Source organism: Ceratotherium simum, chromosome 26 (assembly GCF_057802395.1).
Source record: "Ceratotherium simum simum isolate JZ-2026a chromosome 26, ASM5780239v1, whole genome shotgun sequence".
NCBI classification, from domain to species: Eukaryota; Metazoa; Chordata; class Mammalia; order Perissodactyla; family Rhinocerotidae; genus Ceratotherium; species Ceratotherium simum.
This window is the reverse complement of record NC_141925.1, coordinates 42,826,680-42,845,496: the sequence shown is the minus strand read 5'-3', so window position 1 is coordinate 42,845,496 and position 18,817 is coordinate 42,826,680. Positions and strand designations below refer to the sequence as shown.

General features: G+C 50.0%; 1 protein-coding gene across 3 annotated transcripts in view; it reads right to left on the bottom strand.

Annotated features, from left to right (window-relative positions):
* HIP1 (huntingtin interacting protein 1) overlaps nucleotides 1-18,817 on the bottom strand; it is a 142,272-nt gene that overhangs the window by 46,648 nt on the left and 76,807 nt on the right. For all 3 annotated transcript variants that reach the window (XM_014796544.2, XM_087417721.1, XM_087417720.1), the window contains exon 2: nucleotides 3,316-3,379. In XM_014796544.2, the coding sequence (XP_014652030.1) occupies nucleotides 3,316-3,379 (64 nt within the window). The remainder of the gene's footprint in view (nucleotides 1-3,315; nucleotides 3,380-18,817) is intronic.

The window sequence follows — 18,817 nt, the reverse complement described above, 5'->3', positions numbered from 1 at the left end:
GCAGCCAATCCCTGGGATGGAGCCTGCAACAGGCCACTGCGGAGGGCCGTGCCATTGTTCAGGGCACAGGGCACTACCCAGGACCAGGCACTGCTTATAACTGAGACACCACAGATCTGTATATTTATCCTGGCATTTTTTGGCAGATGGCAATAAAGTGTCTCATTTTAATAAAATCCATTTTATTAGACAATTTCCCCAGAGATGGCAATGTCTTTTGGGAGGGATGTCTTTTTCTAATTTGCACAAGAGCTCTCTAGGTCAGCACTGGTCCTGATTTGCCTTTAGTGGGAAGATGCTTTGGTTGCAACAAGGGCTTTGCCGCAGGCAGACAGACTCTGTCCTTCCTCTGGGTATGCTGAGTATGTGATGGGGCCTTTGGGGCAATAAATACAGCTAACATTTTAACAACAACAGTTTCTGAAAGTTCTTTCCTATCCATTATTCAAAAGTGAGGGCATGCTTCAACTCTTCATCAAGTGCCCTGGCCCCTGCTGGGGACCCCACTCCCTGGCCTACTCACGCTCTTGGCTCCACCTGACTCCTCTCCATTTGGGTACTCTGCTCTTGCCCTGAAAGCAGCAGTCTTTAAAATATCATTTCCTAAAACTTAAAATGACTCTTACACCCCACCTCTTCTATAAACCTGCCTGGCCTCGTTCAGGGGTGCCTTCATCTCCCAAAGATCTTGAATTCCCTGTATGTGGAATCTTGGGGCCGCTTCTTCCTGAGATCCAATCACAAACACACCCACCAGCCACGGACCGCCTGCCATGGTTTGCATGCAATAAATGTCCACTAGCCTCTCGTGATTTTAAGTTAGCACTCCAGACCTCTGTAATTAGTGAGCCCTTTTTGGGGTGAGTAGAGAATGTCCAGTTTTGATTGTTTGCTTAAACAGGCTTCACACACCCCGTAACTGGGCACCCATCAACCCCAAAGATAGCTCTTTCCCTGGAACTTTCGGCTCCTTTATCAAGGCTCAGGTAAGGAGCACAGTGCCATTTAGGACAGAAAGACCTACCTTGGGTCAGAAACTATATGACTCATACGGCATGCATGTTGTTTTGCTTCTGAGCTGGAAGGTCATATAAAGTTCCTTCCCTAGCCTGAAATCTGCATTTTGAGAGGGGGGCTTGAACACAGACTTTTGGGTTTGGAAGCTGAAATCAGCATTTGGTCTTGGAGCGATTTCTGAAATAACTTACGGTTTTACCTAAAGCACAGCCCCCACGGACAAGGAAGCCAAGGGGAGAGATGGGCAGCCGCCTACGCTCTCCTGCGCCGACAGCTCAGGCTGACCGTGGGTACCTTACCCGAGAGTGGTCTGCCGAAACAGAAGCCAGCGCAGGTGCAGAGCCAGCCAGGCACCCGACTTGGAAAAAGGCAAGAAGACCTTTCTGCCCTTCTTTGATTTTATAAGCATTTTTACTCACCAATTAAGTGTCAGGCACTGCAAAAGATGCTCAGGGATATAAAGAAAACTACGACTCAGTCCCCAGCTCTCCAGGAGCAAATACTATGGTGGGAGCGGCTGACCTATTCCCATTAGACAGCCGGGATGAGTGACGGGCTGAACAGCATTTCTGAAGTCAGACTTCCAAATGCTCCTTCAGGTGGCATCAAGCGAGGGCCGCCGATGCTCTTTAAAAGAATTGATCAAGAATAAATGTTTTGTGATATCTTTAACTAGGCTTTAGAAACCCTACTGTATGGAGTTGATCTTTTCAACGTTTATCCACCACTTAGAAATTGTGAATCAGAGACGCACAGAATGTTGGAGCTGGAACGTTAGATCTCTGAAATCTTCTTCGGCCAACTCTTTCATTTGACGGACAAGGGAACTAAGGCTCACTGAGGCCCCACTGGGCCCACTCAAGGTCCAGAGTGAGCCAGAGAGCTCCAGAAGCGGGATTCTGGAACCCCCCAGAAGCATCCCTTCCACCGCCCCAGGCAGCCTCCCCGGAGGGTGTGACACAGCCCTGCAGCTGAAGGCCTGGTCCCCTCCGTGCCAATCCCCGACCCAGAGGAGCACACTGGCCCATCACAACTGTCTCTCTCTCACTTCATATCTTGCATCAAACTGATCAGTAGTCTCAGCACACAGGTGTCTGGACTGGGTAATTCCCTCTGAGAAAATCAATTGGGCCACTTATAATGAAGGTTTTTCTTGGTTTGTTTTTAATTACGGTAAAGGCACCAAACGTGAGGCAGTAAAGCGCCTGTCTGGGAATAGAAGGGCAAGGTCCAGCTAGGCTCACTGTTGGGCCAGGCTTCTGGGGTACCCAGGAGAGGTTCTATAGCCCCCATCCCACAGCAAAGCCCTAATTTCAACCAAACTGCTTTCCCTCTGGTGAAGAGCAGTACACGCTGACAGCAACATTTCCTGGGGGCCTGCCACGTTCTGGGCATCTAACCTGGAGGGTCTCCTCCAGGGGCTGAGGTGGGATGGCCTCAGGAGAGCTGTTCTGGCCTGACTGGACGGGCTGTGGCAGAGCCATCACGAGGAGCCCGGGGAAGGAGGAGCTGCCCATCCCAGACAGAAGCGCGGCCACCACCTGCCCTAGAGGGTGCCCTGCTCCGGCCGGCACACACAGAGACAAAGGCTCAGCCCTGCTGCCAGCCTCTCCTTCGGCCTTTGGGGATTAAGCCCTCCAGCTCCTGGACTCTATACCTCAAGGCAGATCCCAAGGGATCCACCAGCGAGTGGGGCCTCACTTCCCTCCACCCGTGATGGTGGTCACCCAGGACCTCTGCCAACTCAACGTGGTGGGCTTGGTGCAAACTTTCAAGTACCCAGTTCCCCAATCCACCTTGAGGTCCCTGTCTTCTTCCCTTCTGGCTTAGGGTGAACCCCTGTATCAGCTGAAGGCCAACCACTGCAGCTGAGACCTCTGTTTTGCTTTCATGCTCAGAAAAGGGGAGATGATCAGGTCCCCAAGGGGGTGGTCCGTGTAGGGCAAAGTGCAGGGCCTGGAGCGCTTTGATGCAAGTTAAAATCTCTCCTGTGCCCCGAGGAAATATCTCAAAAGGAAGTAACTTCAAAGGACTTCGCAGTTCTGCAAAGGTGAAGTCCTAGGAGAGGAGTGAGGTCGTTGGCAAGTAGCAAAGGACGGGGCTGGATGTCCCCTGGTGCCTTCCACCCTGCCCGGCTGTGGTCTGAGGCCAGCTGCTGCCAACCCACGCTGCTCGAAGCCCGCGGGGCCTGGCCTCTGGGGGCCCCCCCGCAGCTGAGCAAGGACACCTCGCCCTGACCTCAGCCCCATGGTCTGAGCCCCTCAGGGTCTGTCTTCCAAGCAACATCCAAAAGGATATTTCTGGCGTGTTTTTCCTTTACAGCCACTTCCTGCGTATTAATGGCCTTATTGATGCTGACAGTCTGAAAAACAAGAGCGGGGAGAGAGGAGGAGGAGGAGATGAATAAGCTTCTGAGAGGGACTAAGACCCTCCCAAACGCCCCACCCCCTTCTCTCCCTCCAATGACTCCTCTCTGGCTCTCCACTCTCCCAAGACCCCTCTGCCCCACTGTCCCTATGCAGGGCCCCCAGCGGGGGGCAGAGGTGGGCAGCACTTCCAGGCCAGCTGGCCCAGGCTGTGCTAAGGCAGCGGGCTTTGCTGCCTGGCATTGGCTGTGCCCAGCTGCTGTGCCTGCCTGCCACTCATTCACTTGGCACAACAACACGGCAATTAAAGCCTGCACAAAGGGATGCTTTTCATCCCGCAGGGAAACATTATTTCTCCGGGAGCAGGAGGAGGAGGCGCTGAGATGAGGCAGCGACTGTGGCCCCAAGACCATCCAGCCGCCCACTATTCCGCAGAGCCTTCCCTGCCCAGGTGGGACCCGGTCACTCACGTCTTGTTTCCCACTCCTGGACACTTTCCAACTCTTAACCAAATTCCCTTTAATTTCCTTACTTACATCAAAGGGCATTAAAAATATGCACCCCTTTCCAGTGGTTTTTAAACATATCTCTTTTCAATTTAGCAAAGCATGTATACACGTAAATATAACTTACACAAATACACACACGGGATCATAGCATGGAGGCTGCCTTTTTTAAGTACAGCTTCTCCCTTTTTCTGTTTTCTTTTGCTTCCCTTCCACAGACGTCATCTACCCCAACCCATGTTAACAACCTGTTTTGCACCCTACACACACACACACAAACACACACACAAAACCTACACACTGAAGGGGTTAATTTTGCCACTGTTCTGCAAAAAACGGGACTGTCATGTACAGAATTTTCTACATCTTGCCTTTCTCACTTGAAAATATCTCATGAAAAATTCTCCGAGTGAACTAGTAAGACTCTAGTTCATTCTTTAAAAAGACAACATAAAATTCCACAGTGTGCGTGGGTGGTGATTTATACAAGCATTTCCGTGTTGGTAGGCAATCAATTTATTTCCAGTTTTTTTTTAACCACTGTAAACTATTTTAGTAAACACTCTTATACAAATATCCTTAGTATTGGATGCTTTTACTTCCAAGGGATAGATTCCTAGGAGTGAGATTACCAGGTCAAAGTTTCTTTTTTCTTAACTTTTCATCATGGAAAAGTCCACACACACACACACACACACACACACACACACACACACACACGAAGATCAGCCTAATAAGCTTGCACGCAGTCAGTCCCCAGCGGCACTCGCTGTGAACTTGCAGCCAGCACGCTTCCTTATGGACGAGGGGTTGCAAGCATTTTCTGTAAAGAGCCAGTTAATAAATATTTTAGGCTCTGCAGGCCAGCCACATGGCGTCCATCACAACTATTCGACTCTGCTGCTGTAGCAGAAAAGCAGCCTAACTGATACTAAAGGAGTATGTAACCTAACGAGTGTGGCTGTGTTCCCACAAAACTATTTACAAAACCAGGTGGTGGTCTGGATCTGGCCTGCACCCAGCGTGCTGAGCCCTGCTCGATATCATCGGCCACTGACCCTTGTACTCCCTGGATTATTCTGAAGTAAATCCCAGGTATTGTATCATTTTACCAGCAAATAATTCAGTATGAACTTAAAGGGAAAAAAACAGACTTTTAAAAATTAACCATAATGCTATGATCACACCTAAAATTTTCAGAATAATTCCTTAAAATTCTCAAATGGTTAGTTGGCATTCACATTTTGTCAAAAAAACACCTTTCTTGCAGTTGTTCTAATCCGGATCCAAATGGGGTTGCCATCTTGCCTTTTAAAAAGGCTCTACCAGTTCACATTTCCACTGACAATGTACAGAGGCATTCCCACCGCCAACAGGGGTTATCACTTCTCATTTTTGCTGGTCTGTGTAGTGACATTTTTCTTCTTGTCATTTCTGCTGGTGATGGGTGTAGTGACATTTCATCATGATTTTAATCTGCATTTCCCTGACTGCTAGTGAGTTCTGAGTATTTTCTTACATGTTCTCAGGGTTGTTGACTGTCTTACATAGTTAAGTACGGCCACCTCACCTTTTATAAAGAGCTTTGACGCTTACCTAAGGTTTCTCCTGCCCATGGATTATACTTGGAGACTCCTAGGTTTTCTTCTAAGTGTTTGTTTGTTTTTTACATTTGAGTCTTTATCTGGAAAAAACACATACATACATATATGTATATGTACATATAGTATAAAATACGTTATGTTATTTCTAGGCTTTACCAAGATATGTTCTTTGGTGTCTGGTTTATATAACTTTTGGGTGTATTCTTTAAGTCCACTTTTCCATGTACTTTTTTCTCCCTACCAGACTCAACTCTTGAACAACATAAGCTCTCTTACGGTTGAATTATGTCTCCCCCAAAATGATACGTTCAAGTCCAAATCCCCCAGGACCTGTGAAAGGGGTCTTATTTTGAAACAGGGTCTTTGCAGATGTAATTAGTAAAGATGAGGTCATAATGGATTACCGTGGGTCCTAAATCCAATGACTGGTGTCCTCATAAGAAGGTCATGTGAAGACACAGGGACACAGAGACACACAGGGAGAAGACGGCCATGTGAAGACAGAGGCAGAGATTAGAGTTAACGTATCTACAAGCCAAGGAACACCAAGAAGTGCTGGGAGCCAACAGAAGCAAGAAGAGGCCAGGCAGGATTCTTCCCTAGAGCCTTCAGAAGGAGCATGGCCCTGCTCATACCTTGACTTTGGACTTCGAGCCTCTAGAACTGTGAGAGAACAAACTTCTGTTGGTTTAAGCCACCTAATTTGTCAGGGCAGCCCCAGGAGGCTAACACAGGGTCCTTTACCCATTGGAGGTAAGACCAGTCAAGAAAGAATCTCATCTAAAAGATGCTGCAGGAAAGAAGTAACTAGTTTATTCCCCCACATTTCCCAGCGGAGCAGCACGTGTGTCCTAGGGAGGCCCAGGGCCCGCTTCCTCGGAACAAGTCCTCGCTCGGACCTTGTCTCCCAGCCTCCGCTTCCAGGCCCGTCTCAGGCCATCCTCCTTCCCTCAGACTTCTTGAGTTACAGCGGTTTACACTGTCTCCAGGACAATGAAGTGATCCTGACTGCAGACGGAGCTCTGGGCAAAGTCACCATGTCTGCTGAGCCCTGAAAAGTTGGCTGCATTCCGTAAGGAGTCATAAGGGACATAAACATGTAAGTGACAACAAGAGACCCAGATCCGGTGAGGTGCTGAACTGGATGTGGTCAGGTTCCAGGGGGTTTGGCAGAGACAATAGTAGTATGGGCTGTGAGGTAGGGGAAACCCGTGTTGGCCGAAAACGCTAGAAATGCTAGGCCCCGTCAGGACCTCGAGGGAGGATCCATGAAGAGTGGGATTTAGATTTATTCCACAAATATTTGTTTATACTGACTGACCAATTGCCCAAGGTTGTGGTCATTATGAGTCTTGCTTGCAAAAAACCCCCACACCACCTTAAAATTCCCTTAAGTAACATAAAATAAAATACCATGAGTTTGTAACTATAGATCCTGCACCTGTGAGTTGGCTCAAAATTGGAAATGTTCTGTGCTCTGAATGTTGAAAGGAGGGAGAGGGCCGGCCCTGTGGCTTGGTGGTTAAGTGCGGGCGCTGCGATGCTGGCGGCCCGGGTTCGGATCCCGGGTGCGCATCGAGGCACCACTTCTCTGTCCATCCTGAGGCCGAGTCCCACATACAGCAACTAGAAGGGTGTGCAGCTGCGACATACAACTATCTACTGGGGCTTTGGGGGCAAAAAAATAAATAAAAAAAATCTTTAAAAAAAAAAAAAAGAAAGGAGGGAGAAATCACTGGAAACTTCGATGCTGCCCAGGGAAGACTTCTCAGAGGAAGAAAGGGGCAACGTGTCCCAAGTGCTGTCCCTGCAATTTACCTACTTCTCCCATTTACACTTCCTACAACCTCGGGGCACTTACGACTATTGTACAGACAGGCTGAGCAACTTGTCCAAGGTCATACTATTTGGTTCCAACCCTGGTTGGCAGGATCCTCAAGCCCAGCCCCAAACCACTGTGACAGCTCTGGACTGTGGAGGGGCTTACAGGGGGCGGGGTCTAGGTCAGGGTCAGGGAGCACAGGCCACCCAGGCGGAGGAAGGCACCAGAGTGGAAAGGCCTGGAGCATACAGGCTGGTGCAGCTACACGGAGGGAAGGGAGGAGTGGCGATGAAGGCAGAAAGGGAGATGGCGCTGGGTGAGCGAGGCCAGTGGCCGGAAGGGACAGAAGCAGCTGGCAGAAGACTGGCCAGCAGCAGCGTGAGAGCTGCAGTAGAGGATGACGGAGCCCACAAGTAGGGAGTTGACGGAGGGATCTATTAATTGCAGAGAAGTGTAGGAATAAAGGCCTCAACCAAAATGGTGAAGCACGAGTTGGGAACGAACCCAACATGAAGTGGGCTCTAAAATGAATGCCAAGAGCAACAGCCAGCAGGAGCTCCCGGCCACGGGGACACAGCAGGTGGAAGTATCCAAGATGCTCAGAGGTTCTGAACCTCGACCGGGGGGAGAACAGAGGCAGGGTGTTGCAGGCGGAGGGGACACTGTAAGCAACGGATGAGGTCAGGAGGGTTTTGGGTGAGAAAGAGCCATTTTTAAAAGAATGAGGAAGTGAACTAGCAGTAGCAGTGGTTATAATCAAGATAATAGCAGCTAATGACTGCTTACTACCAGGCCCTTTGCTAATAAATAAGCATTTTGCATGAAGTATCTCATTAAAACCATATAACTCCACATCCTACAAGTAAGTGAGTATTAGTATTCATCATCTCCATTTGACAGACGAGGAAACCAAGGCTTCGGAAGGCTACGTCCATTGCCCAAGGCCAGTCCCAGCAAGTGTGGAACCGGGACTCAGACTCGGCACTGTGGCTCCATTGCTCAGGCTCTGAGTCACAATCCCCGTACTTAGACGTGGCCCGCATGACAGAGACACAAATCCAAACCATTTCCACAGACTGCAAAAATGGGCTAAACTTCACAAGATGCAATCCCACAGGTATAAAGGAAATTGCCTATATTTAGATCTAACTCACCAGCACAGCGGAAATATGACTCAAAGCAGCATCTATGAAAATAATTCAGGTGTTTTCTTTGGCTGCTAACTTAATCTAAGCAACACTTTGATGTGATTGATCAACACACAAGTCTGAGCTCTGGATGTATTATAAGGAGTATATTGTTCAGAATGAGGGAGGGGATGGTTCCAAATCACTATGCAGATCAATTCAGGCATAAAACACTGTTCAGTTTTAGGCTTTATACATTATGAGGGAAACTGACAAACTAGACCACTTCTAAAAGAGAGTGACCTGGATTGGGATGGACCTGAGACCTGAAAAAAACTCACAGGAATATCAATATTCTGAAGGGTGGTCATGTGGAAGGAGGAATAACTCCAGATGATCAAACCTAGACCAATGGGTAGATGTACAAGGAGGCACTTTCTGGATAAACTTAAAGCTGTCTCATGAAAGAGAGAATTCCCCATTTTTAGAAGCATATAGGCAGAGGGGAGGCAACCTCTCCTCAGGGTTATCGTGAAAAAGACTGATAGGCTCAGGCTGCATTAGATGATTTTTAGGTTCCTTCCCATTTTTAGACTCTGCAAAGGCCCTTCAGATGATAGAGGGCTTTGGATATCAGGGCAGGAAATTGTTTCCTGATGGATACTGGGGATCCACACAGAAGGTTCTTGAGCAGGAGAGGGACCTGATACAAACACCCCTCCATCCTCCTGAGTTTGAGGAATTACCTCTTCAGTGCCCCGACTAAGGAAAGTGGGGAACAACCTTTATGTGAACATTCAGAGTCACAGCCCCCACACGAGTCCAGCACACTAACAAAGGGCCTGGCCTAGCACTGGGCTTTGGAACAAAGTTTCTGCCCAAACCAACAGCTACGAGACCTCCACAGGCCCTGCCCACCCTTGTCAGGACTGCCCTGGACCTTCTCTCGTAGTTCTCGCAGGTGCACAGCAGCCCCCACTCACTGCAGCCAACACACCCAAGTTCTCCAACCAACACTTCCCCAGCAGAAGTGCCTGAGAGGCAGGGTCCGGCCCAGGGTGGCAGGCCCGCTGCTCGGTTTCCGAGCCAAGACATTTCATCCTCAGAGGCGAGGCTGAGCCCAGCATTCTGGGCTCTGAATGCAGGCGGTGGTCCTCCAGGGCCCTCGGCACATCAGGCTCCGGGACGTTTCCAGGGCAGAAGTTCCCGGCTATGACAGTTTCCTGGGCTTATGTAACACTTTGTGCCTGGAATGCCATCCAGCGTCACCCGCTCCTCCACTGCCTTCTGCATTCCACATCCCGCCCCACTCTCCCGGCACAGACCAAACTTCACCTGCCTTTAGAATTGCCAGACCACTCTGGCCAGTCATTTCTTCTTATCTTTTTTCTTTTTGAATTCCTATTTGTCTTCAAGCGTTTGACGCTTAGTATGTTATATTGTCTTACCTCCCCATCATGATTAAAATCCTGGGGCAAGGACCCTGCCATCTCCCCTGGCGGCCCACGGTTGCTAAGGCAGGGCAGGGAATCTTAATAAATCATTAAATCATTAAGGGCTGATGGTTTCCCGGTGCTCCTCCCTCTGAAGAGGACCAGGTACGTGATTCATGGTCTCTTGAGAAAATCTACTTGCTTGCCTCCCCTCCCCAGACTCTCTCTGAAGGAAATCACTGGGTTCTGAACCGGGCAATGCCTGGGGGCCCTCCCCGGGCAGACGGCAGGAAGTTCAGGGCTCAGTTTCTCACCTCCAGTCTAGGCTGGAGAACATCCTCTGAGAACAGGCTATTCTCCAGATTCCTCTGGAGTCCCACGGGACCTAAGGCCAGGCAGCGTCCCACTGAAAGGGCAGCACTGTACACCACATCCTGACCCAGCAGGCCCTCGTGCCCCCAGCTGGTTCCGGAGAGCCAATTACCAACAGGCACCACAGGAAGGGCGGCTTTCTCAGCCTCTCTTCCTCCCCCTCCCGGTCCTCTGATCCCTCAGGACAGCCTCAGCCAGGCTGCAGCCAATGGAAAACCCTCAGCCTTGCTTCTGCGGGGAGCAGGGCCGGGGCTCGGCCTGCAGGGGCCAGCTGGGCACTGTCCGGTCATGCACGCAGCTCTTGGCCGGGGCCCTGCACTTGGGCTGCCAAGGCCGGGCTGGCTGGCAAAGGTTCCATGGCAGGGGCAGGCACAGAGGAGGTGCCTGGGTGGGGGTGGCAGGTCCTGATGCAAGGGACTGGAGGGCCCACCGCCCAGGCCAAGAGGAGGAAAATGTGAGCCCAGGCAGGGCAGAAGGAGAAAGCAAGATAGAAGGGAGACAGAGAAAAGAAATGAAGAGTACATGGCAGGACGGAGGCATATGCTCAGCAAAGGCATAGGTGGCCACCACCAATGGCCTCGGCGATGACTGCCCCCCTTGGGGGCTGAAGGCTGGGAACTGGCGACGCCTTATGGATGAGAGGGTGCTCCCATTAACACCTGCGACTTAATGTAGGCTTCACCCTTCTCCCACCCCAGCCTGCATTCCTGCAATGGCTTCCAGAGTCCATGAGCCAAGCTCAGCCAACACAGGCTGAAAGAATCTTCTTCCCAAGTGCCTGATCCTGAGAGGCAGAGCAGGAGGGATCCTCTGGGCCGTCCACCCCACCCGGGGAGGAACAAGGCTGGCGGTGGGGGACGGTGGGGTGAGATACCAGGAGAGACGGAAGGCAGAAAGCTGCTGTGCATCACAGTGAAGGTGGGGACAGCTCGAGTTCACAGCTGGGACCTTGAGCCTGAGCGAGGAAGACAGAGTTCAGAACCACGCCCAGATCCCAGGAGCCTGGGGGAGGGATGAGCGAGGCACAGAAGGCTGAACACAGCCCTCCGCTGCCAGGTGCCTTCAGCACTGAGCGAGACTGCTCTGGTCTCGGCTGTGATACTTGGAAGCTGGCGTCACGCCTTTTTAACTCTTCTCTTGATCAGCAATAATAATAGAGTAGTCGTCGTTCTTGTCACCAGATTAGTAGGTAGCAACAGCAGCAGAGCCTCTACCAGGCACTGCACTCGGGGATTTGCTTCTGATGCTCCCTTTGGCCCTGGATGGCAGGGAGTCTGACCCCCTATTTTCCAAGTCAAGGTGCCCGAAGCAGCACAGGCCGCAGCAGGTGGAGGCAAGATGCAAACCCAGGTCCTCCTCTCCTCGCCATGCGGCAGCACAGCGGCTCCCTGTGGTCCGGCACACGGTCAGCGCTGCCCACTGTCGGCCCTGCTTCCTAGCCGGTGGCTAGGGCTGCTCCCTTAGTTTCTCTGCTGGCTCGTCCCCAGATCTCTACCCATATTCACTCCTTAGTGATGTCAACCGGGCCCACGGCTTTGAACTCTTAACTTCTGCCAGCACGCCCACCCACTCACCTAACTATTCCTCTCCCAAGCTCCCTGGAAGTCATCCTTCATGCTGCCTTTGCCTCAGGCTCCCATGCAACCCAAGTAATGCTGTCCTTCCACCCCCTAAATCCCTCCGCTTCTCTCCATCTCCTCTGCCTCCACCCAAGCCCAAACCACTACTATGTCCCCACTGGACCACTGAAATAGCCTCCCAAGTAGATTGGCCCTCTCCAAGCTGCTCTCCAACCAGCAGCCAGAGTGACCTCAATAAACCAAGCATGAGATGCCGCTGCCCTGCACAGAGCCCTTCACTACACGTGGAACGAAGGTTGCACTCCCATGCAGCTGACAAGGCCATGCATGGGCATCAACCCCCATTCTCTTCTCTACTCATCATGCCCCAACCACACTGGCTGCCTCTTTGTTCCTCAAACATTTTTAACTCTTTCTGTCTCTGATGCTCCTCATGCCTGCAATGGTTTTCCCACCATTCTTTGCAAGGCGGGATTTTCCTCCTTCTTCAGGCTGTTCAAATACCACCACCTCTGAGGCAGCCTCTCTAATCTGAAGCATCTCCCCACCCTTGCCCTGCGACATCTCCTTATCAGGCTCACAGCCATCCTGGTTACTTCCTGCAGAGGCCCTTATCACAACCTGAAGTTCCCTTGTTTGTTTTTGTGCTTGTTGTCGGTCTCTCCCCACCAGTGAGCTCCGTGAGGGCAGGGCCTGTGTTCCTGCTGTTCCCCCAGTGTGCACACACTGTGCCTGGCACGCAGACGGGCTGATGGAGGAAGAAGGCCTGCTCTGCTTCAGTCCTCTCCAGCAGACGTCCTCAGCAGCACTTGAGACCTCGTTTGCTCCACTCTCCTGTCTAGAATGCTCCATCTTCTCCTTCCCCCAGTCACATTTCTTTCTCTCCAAGTAAAAATCTTGCTGATGTTGAAGTATAAGCTGCCCTAACTAATGACGTCCAGCTATTCTTGCTTACCTTCCTCTGGGACTGTACTTAGCGAGGCTCCACAGAGCTAAACATTTTGACTCATTTCCATGTTTTTATAAAAGGTATTTGCTATGGACTGAATTGGTTGACCCCTCAATTCATCTGCTGAAGACCTAACCCCCAATGTGATGGTGTTTGGAGGTGGGGCCTTTGGGAGATCATTAAGTTTAGATGAGGTCACAAGGATGGGGCCCTCATGATGGGATTAGTGCCCTATAAAAAGAGGCCCCAGAGCACTCTCTCCATCATGTGAGGGAGGACACAAGGAGAAAGCGGCCATCTGCAGGCCAGGAACAGAGCCCTCACTGGGGAACTGAATCAGCCAGCTCCTTGATCCCGGACTTCCCAGCCTCCAAAACTGTGAGAAGTAAATTCCTATTAGTTGAGCCACCCAGTCTATGGTATTTTGTTCTAGTAGCCCACGCTGACTAAGACAGTATTTTTTTTTCTTTTTAGTACTTTGTGTACCTTATGTGCTTCATAAGCTGGGGACTACTGCAATCAGGGTCACATCTTCCCCTTCTCTCCCAGTCGAAAGCCCCCAACCATTCTCTGGCTTCTGGAGAGGTGGTGAGTAACTGAAGTGTCTGGGGCACACAGATTTCAAAGGGTTTAGCAAAAAGAAAGGTGCTACTCTGCAGTTGGATAATCTGGAAGGGAAGACGGAGTGAGGAAGTTGAGAATATTAAAAAATGTCAACCACTTCTGCAATGGACGAGGTGTACGGACCCGTGCTGGGAGGAGGGCGGCCAGGACGGTGAAGCACCCGGAAGAGCTGAAGAGCCCAGAGTGTTCACAGTGGGAACCACTGGGGGAAGCAGCCCAAGTGCCCACCCTCGGAGGACGGTAAATAAGACGTGGTCTGCCCAGGCAGCGGGACGGGATTCAGCCTCAAGAGGACATCCAACACGTGCTACAACACGGATGAAGCTTGGGGACACGATGCTCTGTGAAACAAGCCAGTCACAAAAGGACAGATACTGTTCGATTCCACTGTATGAGGTCCATAGAACAGTCAAATTCAGAGACAGAGGGAGAACGGTGGTACCAGGGGCGGGGGTGGGGGTGGGGTGCGAGGGAGAGTTATTGTTTAATACATACAGAGTTTCAATTTGAGAAGACGAAAAAGTTCTGGAGAGGGATGGTGGTGATGGTTACACAGCAATGTGAATGTACTTAATGCCACTGAACCATACACTTAAAAGTGGTTATGGTAAATTTTATAGTATATGTATTTTACTACAATAAAAGCACACACCCACACACACAAATTTGTGAGGAATTGATGCATGCTGCAACATGGGTGGACCTCAAAAACATTATGCTAAGTGAAAGAAGCCAGACACAAAATGTTACATGTTGTATGATTCCATTTATAGGAAATATCCAGAACAGGCAAATTCACAGAGACAGAAAGCAGACTGCTGTTTGCCAGATTCTGGTAGGAGCACGGAATGGGGAGTGACTGTTAATGGAGATGGGGTTTCCTTTTGGGGTGATGAAAATGTTCTGAAACCAGATAGTTGTGATAGTTGCACAACATTGTGAATGGATTAAATGCTACTGAATTATACACTTCAAATTGGTTAAGATGGTAAATTTAATGTTATATGTACAATAATTTTTTTAAAAGCGTGTAAAACACTGAGGAACTGTGATTTTGAGTGAAGACCCACTACACACAGGGCAGGGCCACCATCTAGACTGTGAGACTGTGCTACACAACTCCACGTGGGCCTCTCACACAGACTGTGACGGATGGTCTGTGCAACTGGACCAGCTCCCCGGGTGCAGGACACCGTTCTAGGTGCTGCTGGAGAGCGCACAGATGAAAGAAAGTGGATCTTGTCGTCTGAGTTAACTGTTTACAGGGAGATAAAGACCGTCCTCTTTCCTCTTTCTGTTCTTCCCTTCCTTCTCCTCTGACCATGCAATTTCAGAAGTACTTTATGAAAAAAGAAGCCGACATGGGTGCAAAAGTTACTTACGCCGATGTCTGTGAGTGGCACAGACTGATGAGCAGTATCAGAAAGCTAAAGCCAAAATGAGATGAGGCTTCCAGAAAATGTGTAGGACACCCAAAAGGGCTATCGTATTACGTGACAAGCAAAGGCCCAAAAAGAGACAGGCACACAGCTTTCAGCTAATAGCGTCAAGTCGATGATAAACTCCTATTTTGCTTTGGTCTTTTCTGTCTGGAGTGATCTTTGAACCAAAAAAGGCAGAAAAAGCATTGAAAGAGAATACCAGGTGAGTTAGGAGATTCTCAGAGCCCCAGGGCTGAGGGAGTTCAGGCTCCTGACTCGGAGGAACAGCAGACAGGGATCAGAAGGCGCGGAGGTGACGCGCACTCTCAGGGGTCGTGACAAGGTTGTAGGGAGGGGAGTGCTACCCGAGGCCAGACATGGTGAGGATAATCGTGATTTACCGGAAGAGAAGAAGGTAAGACTCCACACGTTACCCATGAGAGATTCCCAAAAGGAAAGGTGGCACCGAGCACCAGGAGCCAACATGAGTTCACGGAGGCCAATCATGCGAGACCGACCTCATTGCCTTCCTCAACTCTAGGCCAGTGTTTCAGGAAAACCAAGAGACGTGGCGTGTCTGAACTTCCATCATCAAAGCATTTAACAAAGTCTCTTACAACATCTTGCAGACAAGGATGAGAAAGGACAGGCTACTGTCAGCCAGATCTGGCCTGCAGCCTGTTTATGTATGGCCTGTGAGCTAAGACTGGTTTTTACATTTTTAAAGGGAAGAAGAGGAGGAAGAAGGTGAGGAGAGGGGAGAAGCAACAGCAGCAACAGCTGGCCACAAAGCCAAAAACGTTCACTATCTGAACCTTTGCAGAAAAAGTTTGGTGATCCCTGGGCTAGACAGGGAGGTCCATGAGGGGAGATGTCCGCACGTACAGGTGCTCATTATGGGTTACCGTCACTTCAGGGACAAGGCGTACAGTTACCCCACCTGTGTCACCCCTTCCTGTGTTGACCAGTGAGGCTACACAGAGGGCACAGTGATTGATCTGACTGATGCTGGGAGCAACACCAAATGCATTTGGATGATATTCGTAGAGTATGACCATGGATGAAAACCAATCGGGCGCCGGATCCAAGTGCATGTGGTCGAACAGCAGACTAGGTCAAAGGGTTGAACTATTCCCAGGGAGCTCCTAATACGTTCGTTAACAATATGATGTAGCCACTATAATAAAGTGAGATTTAAGAAGCTAATTTCATTTTGAGCTACATCAACAGAATTATGAGATCTAGAACAAGAGCAAATCCTTGGTTTTGCAGCTTCCAACCTCACTTGGAGTACTGATTCATCCTACCACGTGCCAGAGATTCTGCTGGCACCGAATAACGTGTTCGGCTCTGGGCACCCCATTCTAAGAGGAATATGGATAAAGTGGGCATGTGCGAAGGAGACCAACTAGGATGTTGGACCACAGACGGTGGGGTAAGGGAACAGAAACCAGGGAACATGATGGTGGGGAGGAGTGATGAGGGGGAAAGGGCACAGGGGTCTTCAGATAGCTCAATTCCCAACACCTGTGAAATGGAAGGCCTCAGAGCTAGAATGGGGACCCTTGAGCAAGAATTAAAAGCCAGGTTCTGTATTCATCATCTCCCCAACTGGAAACAATCCCAACGTCCTTCAACTTGGGGACAGATCAACAAACTATTGAGAGCCATACCACGGAAAGCTACTCAGCAATGAAAAGGAATAACTGATTCAAGCCAACAACATGGATGAATCTTACAAGTATTATGTCAAGTGGAAGAAGCCAGACTTAAAAGGCCACATACGACATCACTCCATTTATATGACATTCTGGAGAAGCTGGAACTACAGAAATAAAGAAGCAGACTAGTCATCTTCAGGGCCTACGGTGGGGGAAGGGGTGACTACAAAGGGCCATGAGGAATTTGGGGGTGATGGATTTATCCTAAATCTTGATTGCATGGAGTTCACCTAATTGTAGGTGACTGTCAAAATGTGTAGAGCTGTACACTAACAATGGTGAACTTTCTGTTGTTGTTATGGCCCTCGAGTGGATTCTGACTCCTAGCGACCCGTGGACAGCAGAGCAGAGCCCTGCCCGGTCTCGTTGCTCCATCCCCTCACCTTCCAGTGTGATAGCAGACAGTGCTCCACTACTATTCACAGGGTTTTCATGGCCAATTTTGTCAGAAGTGAGTGGCCAGGTCCTTCTCCCTAGTCTGTGTAGTCTGGAAGCTCCGCTGAAACCTGCCCACCATGGGTGACCCTGCTGGTTATTTGAAATACTGGTGGCACGGCTTCCAGTGTCACAGCCACATGCAGCCACCACAGTATGACAACTGACAGATGGTGGTGTGGTTTCCTGACCGGGAGACAAACTGGGGCCATGGTGGTGAGAGTGCCAAATCGCAACTACTAGACCACTAGGGCTGGCTTGGTGAAGTTTACCATCTGTAAATTATGTCTCAATAAACCTGGCTTTAAAAGTAAAGAAGCCAGGTTCATTGAGAGGTGGGCAAGGAGACTTGGGGAGGTGGGCACTGATGCTTGGTCTGGGCTGGAGGTGTTCAGTCATTGGAGGAGTGTTTATACAAGATGGTTTTTAAAGACTCCCTTGACCCTGTGACCCCATGATTCAGGGACCCCACAATTTGCCTCTTCTCTCTTAAACTTCATTTGTTCAACCAGATTTCGTGTCCGACACTGCTTTAGGTACTGGGGACGCAGCAGTGAACAAAGCAAAGCTCTCATGGGACTTACATTCTAGCGGAGGGAAGCAGACAATCAACAAAACAACAAGTAAATAGAGTATATCAGTAAAAACAAGTATATCAGATGGTGATAAGTGCTCACAGAGAAAAAACGAAGCAAAAAAGGGAACTAAGAGCGGGGGGCAGAACAGCTGCAATTTTATAGGGGATGGTCAGAGATGGCCTCCCCAGTGAGGTCACATTTGAGCAGAGCCCTGAAGGAAGTGAGGGAGGAGCCACGTGGATATTGGGGAACAGCATTTCAGTCAGAGGGAACAGCAAGCCAAAGTCCTGAGGCAAGAGTGTGGTGGGTGTGTTTGAGGAAGAGCAAGAAGTCTCGCAGGGCTGGAGCCAAGTGAGAAGAGGGCAGGAAGCAGACTATGCAGGGCCTTGTAGCTCACCGTAAGAACTTAGAGCAGAGGAGTAACAGGATCTGACTCTTTTCAAGGGATTACTCTGGCCGCTGTATCGACAATAGTAGGAGGAAGCAGGGGCGACAGTGAGGAGACTGTTACAATAATCCGGGCTGGACACGCGATGGACCAGGGTGGTGGTGGTGGAAGGGTGGGAAACAGAGAGCATCTGGACAGATTCTGAAGGTAGCATTGTCAAGATGTGCTGATGGTTTGGATGTGGAGTGTGAAAAGAGAGGAATCAAGGATGGAATCAAGGAACCCGGGCTTTTTGCCTTAGCAACTAAAGGATGAAACTACCATTTATGGAGCAGGGAAAAGTGGCGAGGAGGCAGGTTTCTGGGGGGAGCAGGAATGCGGTTCTGGTGATTAAGACTGAGACGCCAGTGGGACATCCTATTAGATGGACTTCCCTGGAAGGCAGGGAGCAGACCAGGCTGGACACAGAGATTTGAGAGTTCTCAGGTTAGACACAGCCTCAGAGCCATGAGGCTGAATGAGATCACTAGGAAGAGACTCGTTAAAATGTAGAGAAGGGCCAGCCCGGTGCCCTAGTAGTTAAGTTTGCACACTGCTTTGGCGGCCCCGGGGTTTGCAGGTTCGGATCCTGGTCAGCAAGCACCGCTCATCAAGCCATGCTTTGGTGGCATCCCCTATACATAATGGAGGAGGATGGGCACAGATGTTAGCTCAGGGACAATCTTCCTCAGCAAAAGGAGGAAGGCTGGCAAGGGATGTTAGCTCAGGGCTGATCTTCCTCACCAAAAAAAGAATAAATAAATCAAGAAGAGGCCCAGATGGAGCCTGGAACATTCCAACCAAGTCAAGGAGATGAGCAGGAACTGAGGAAGGA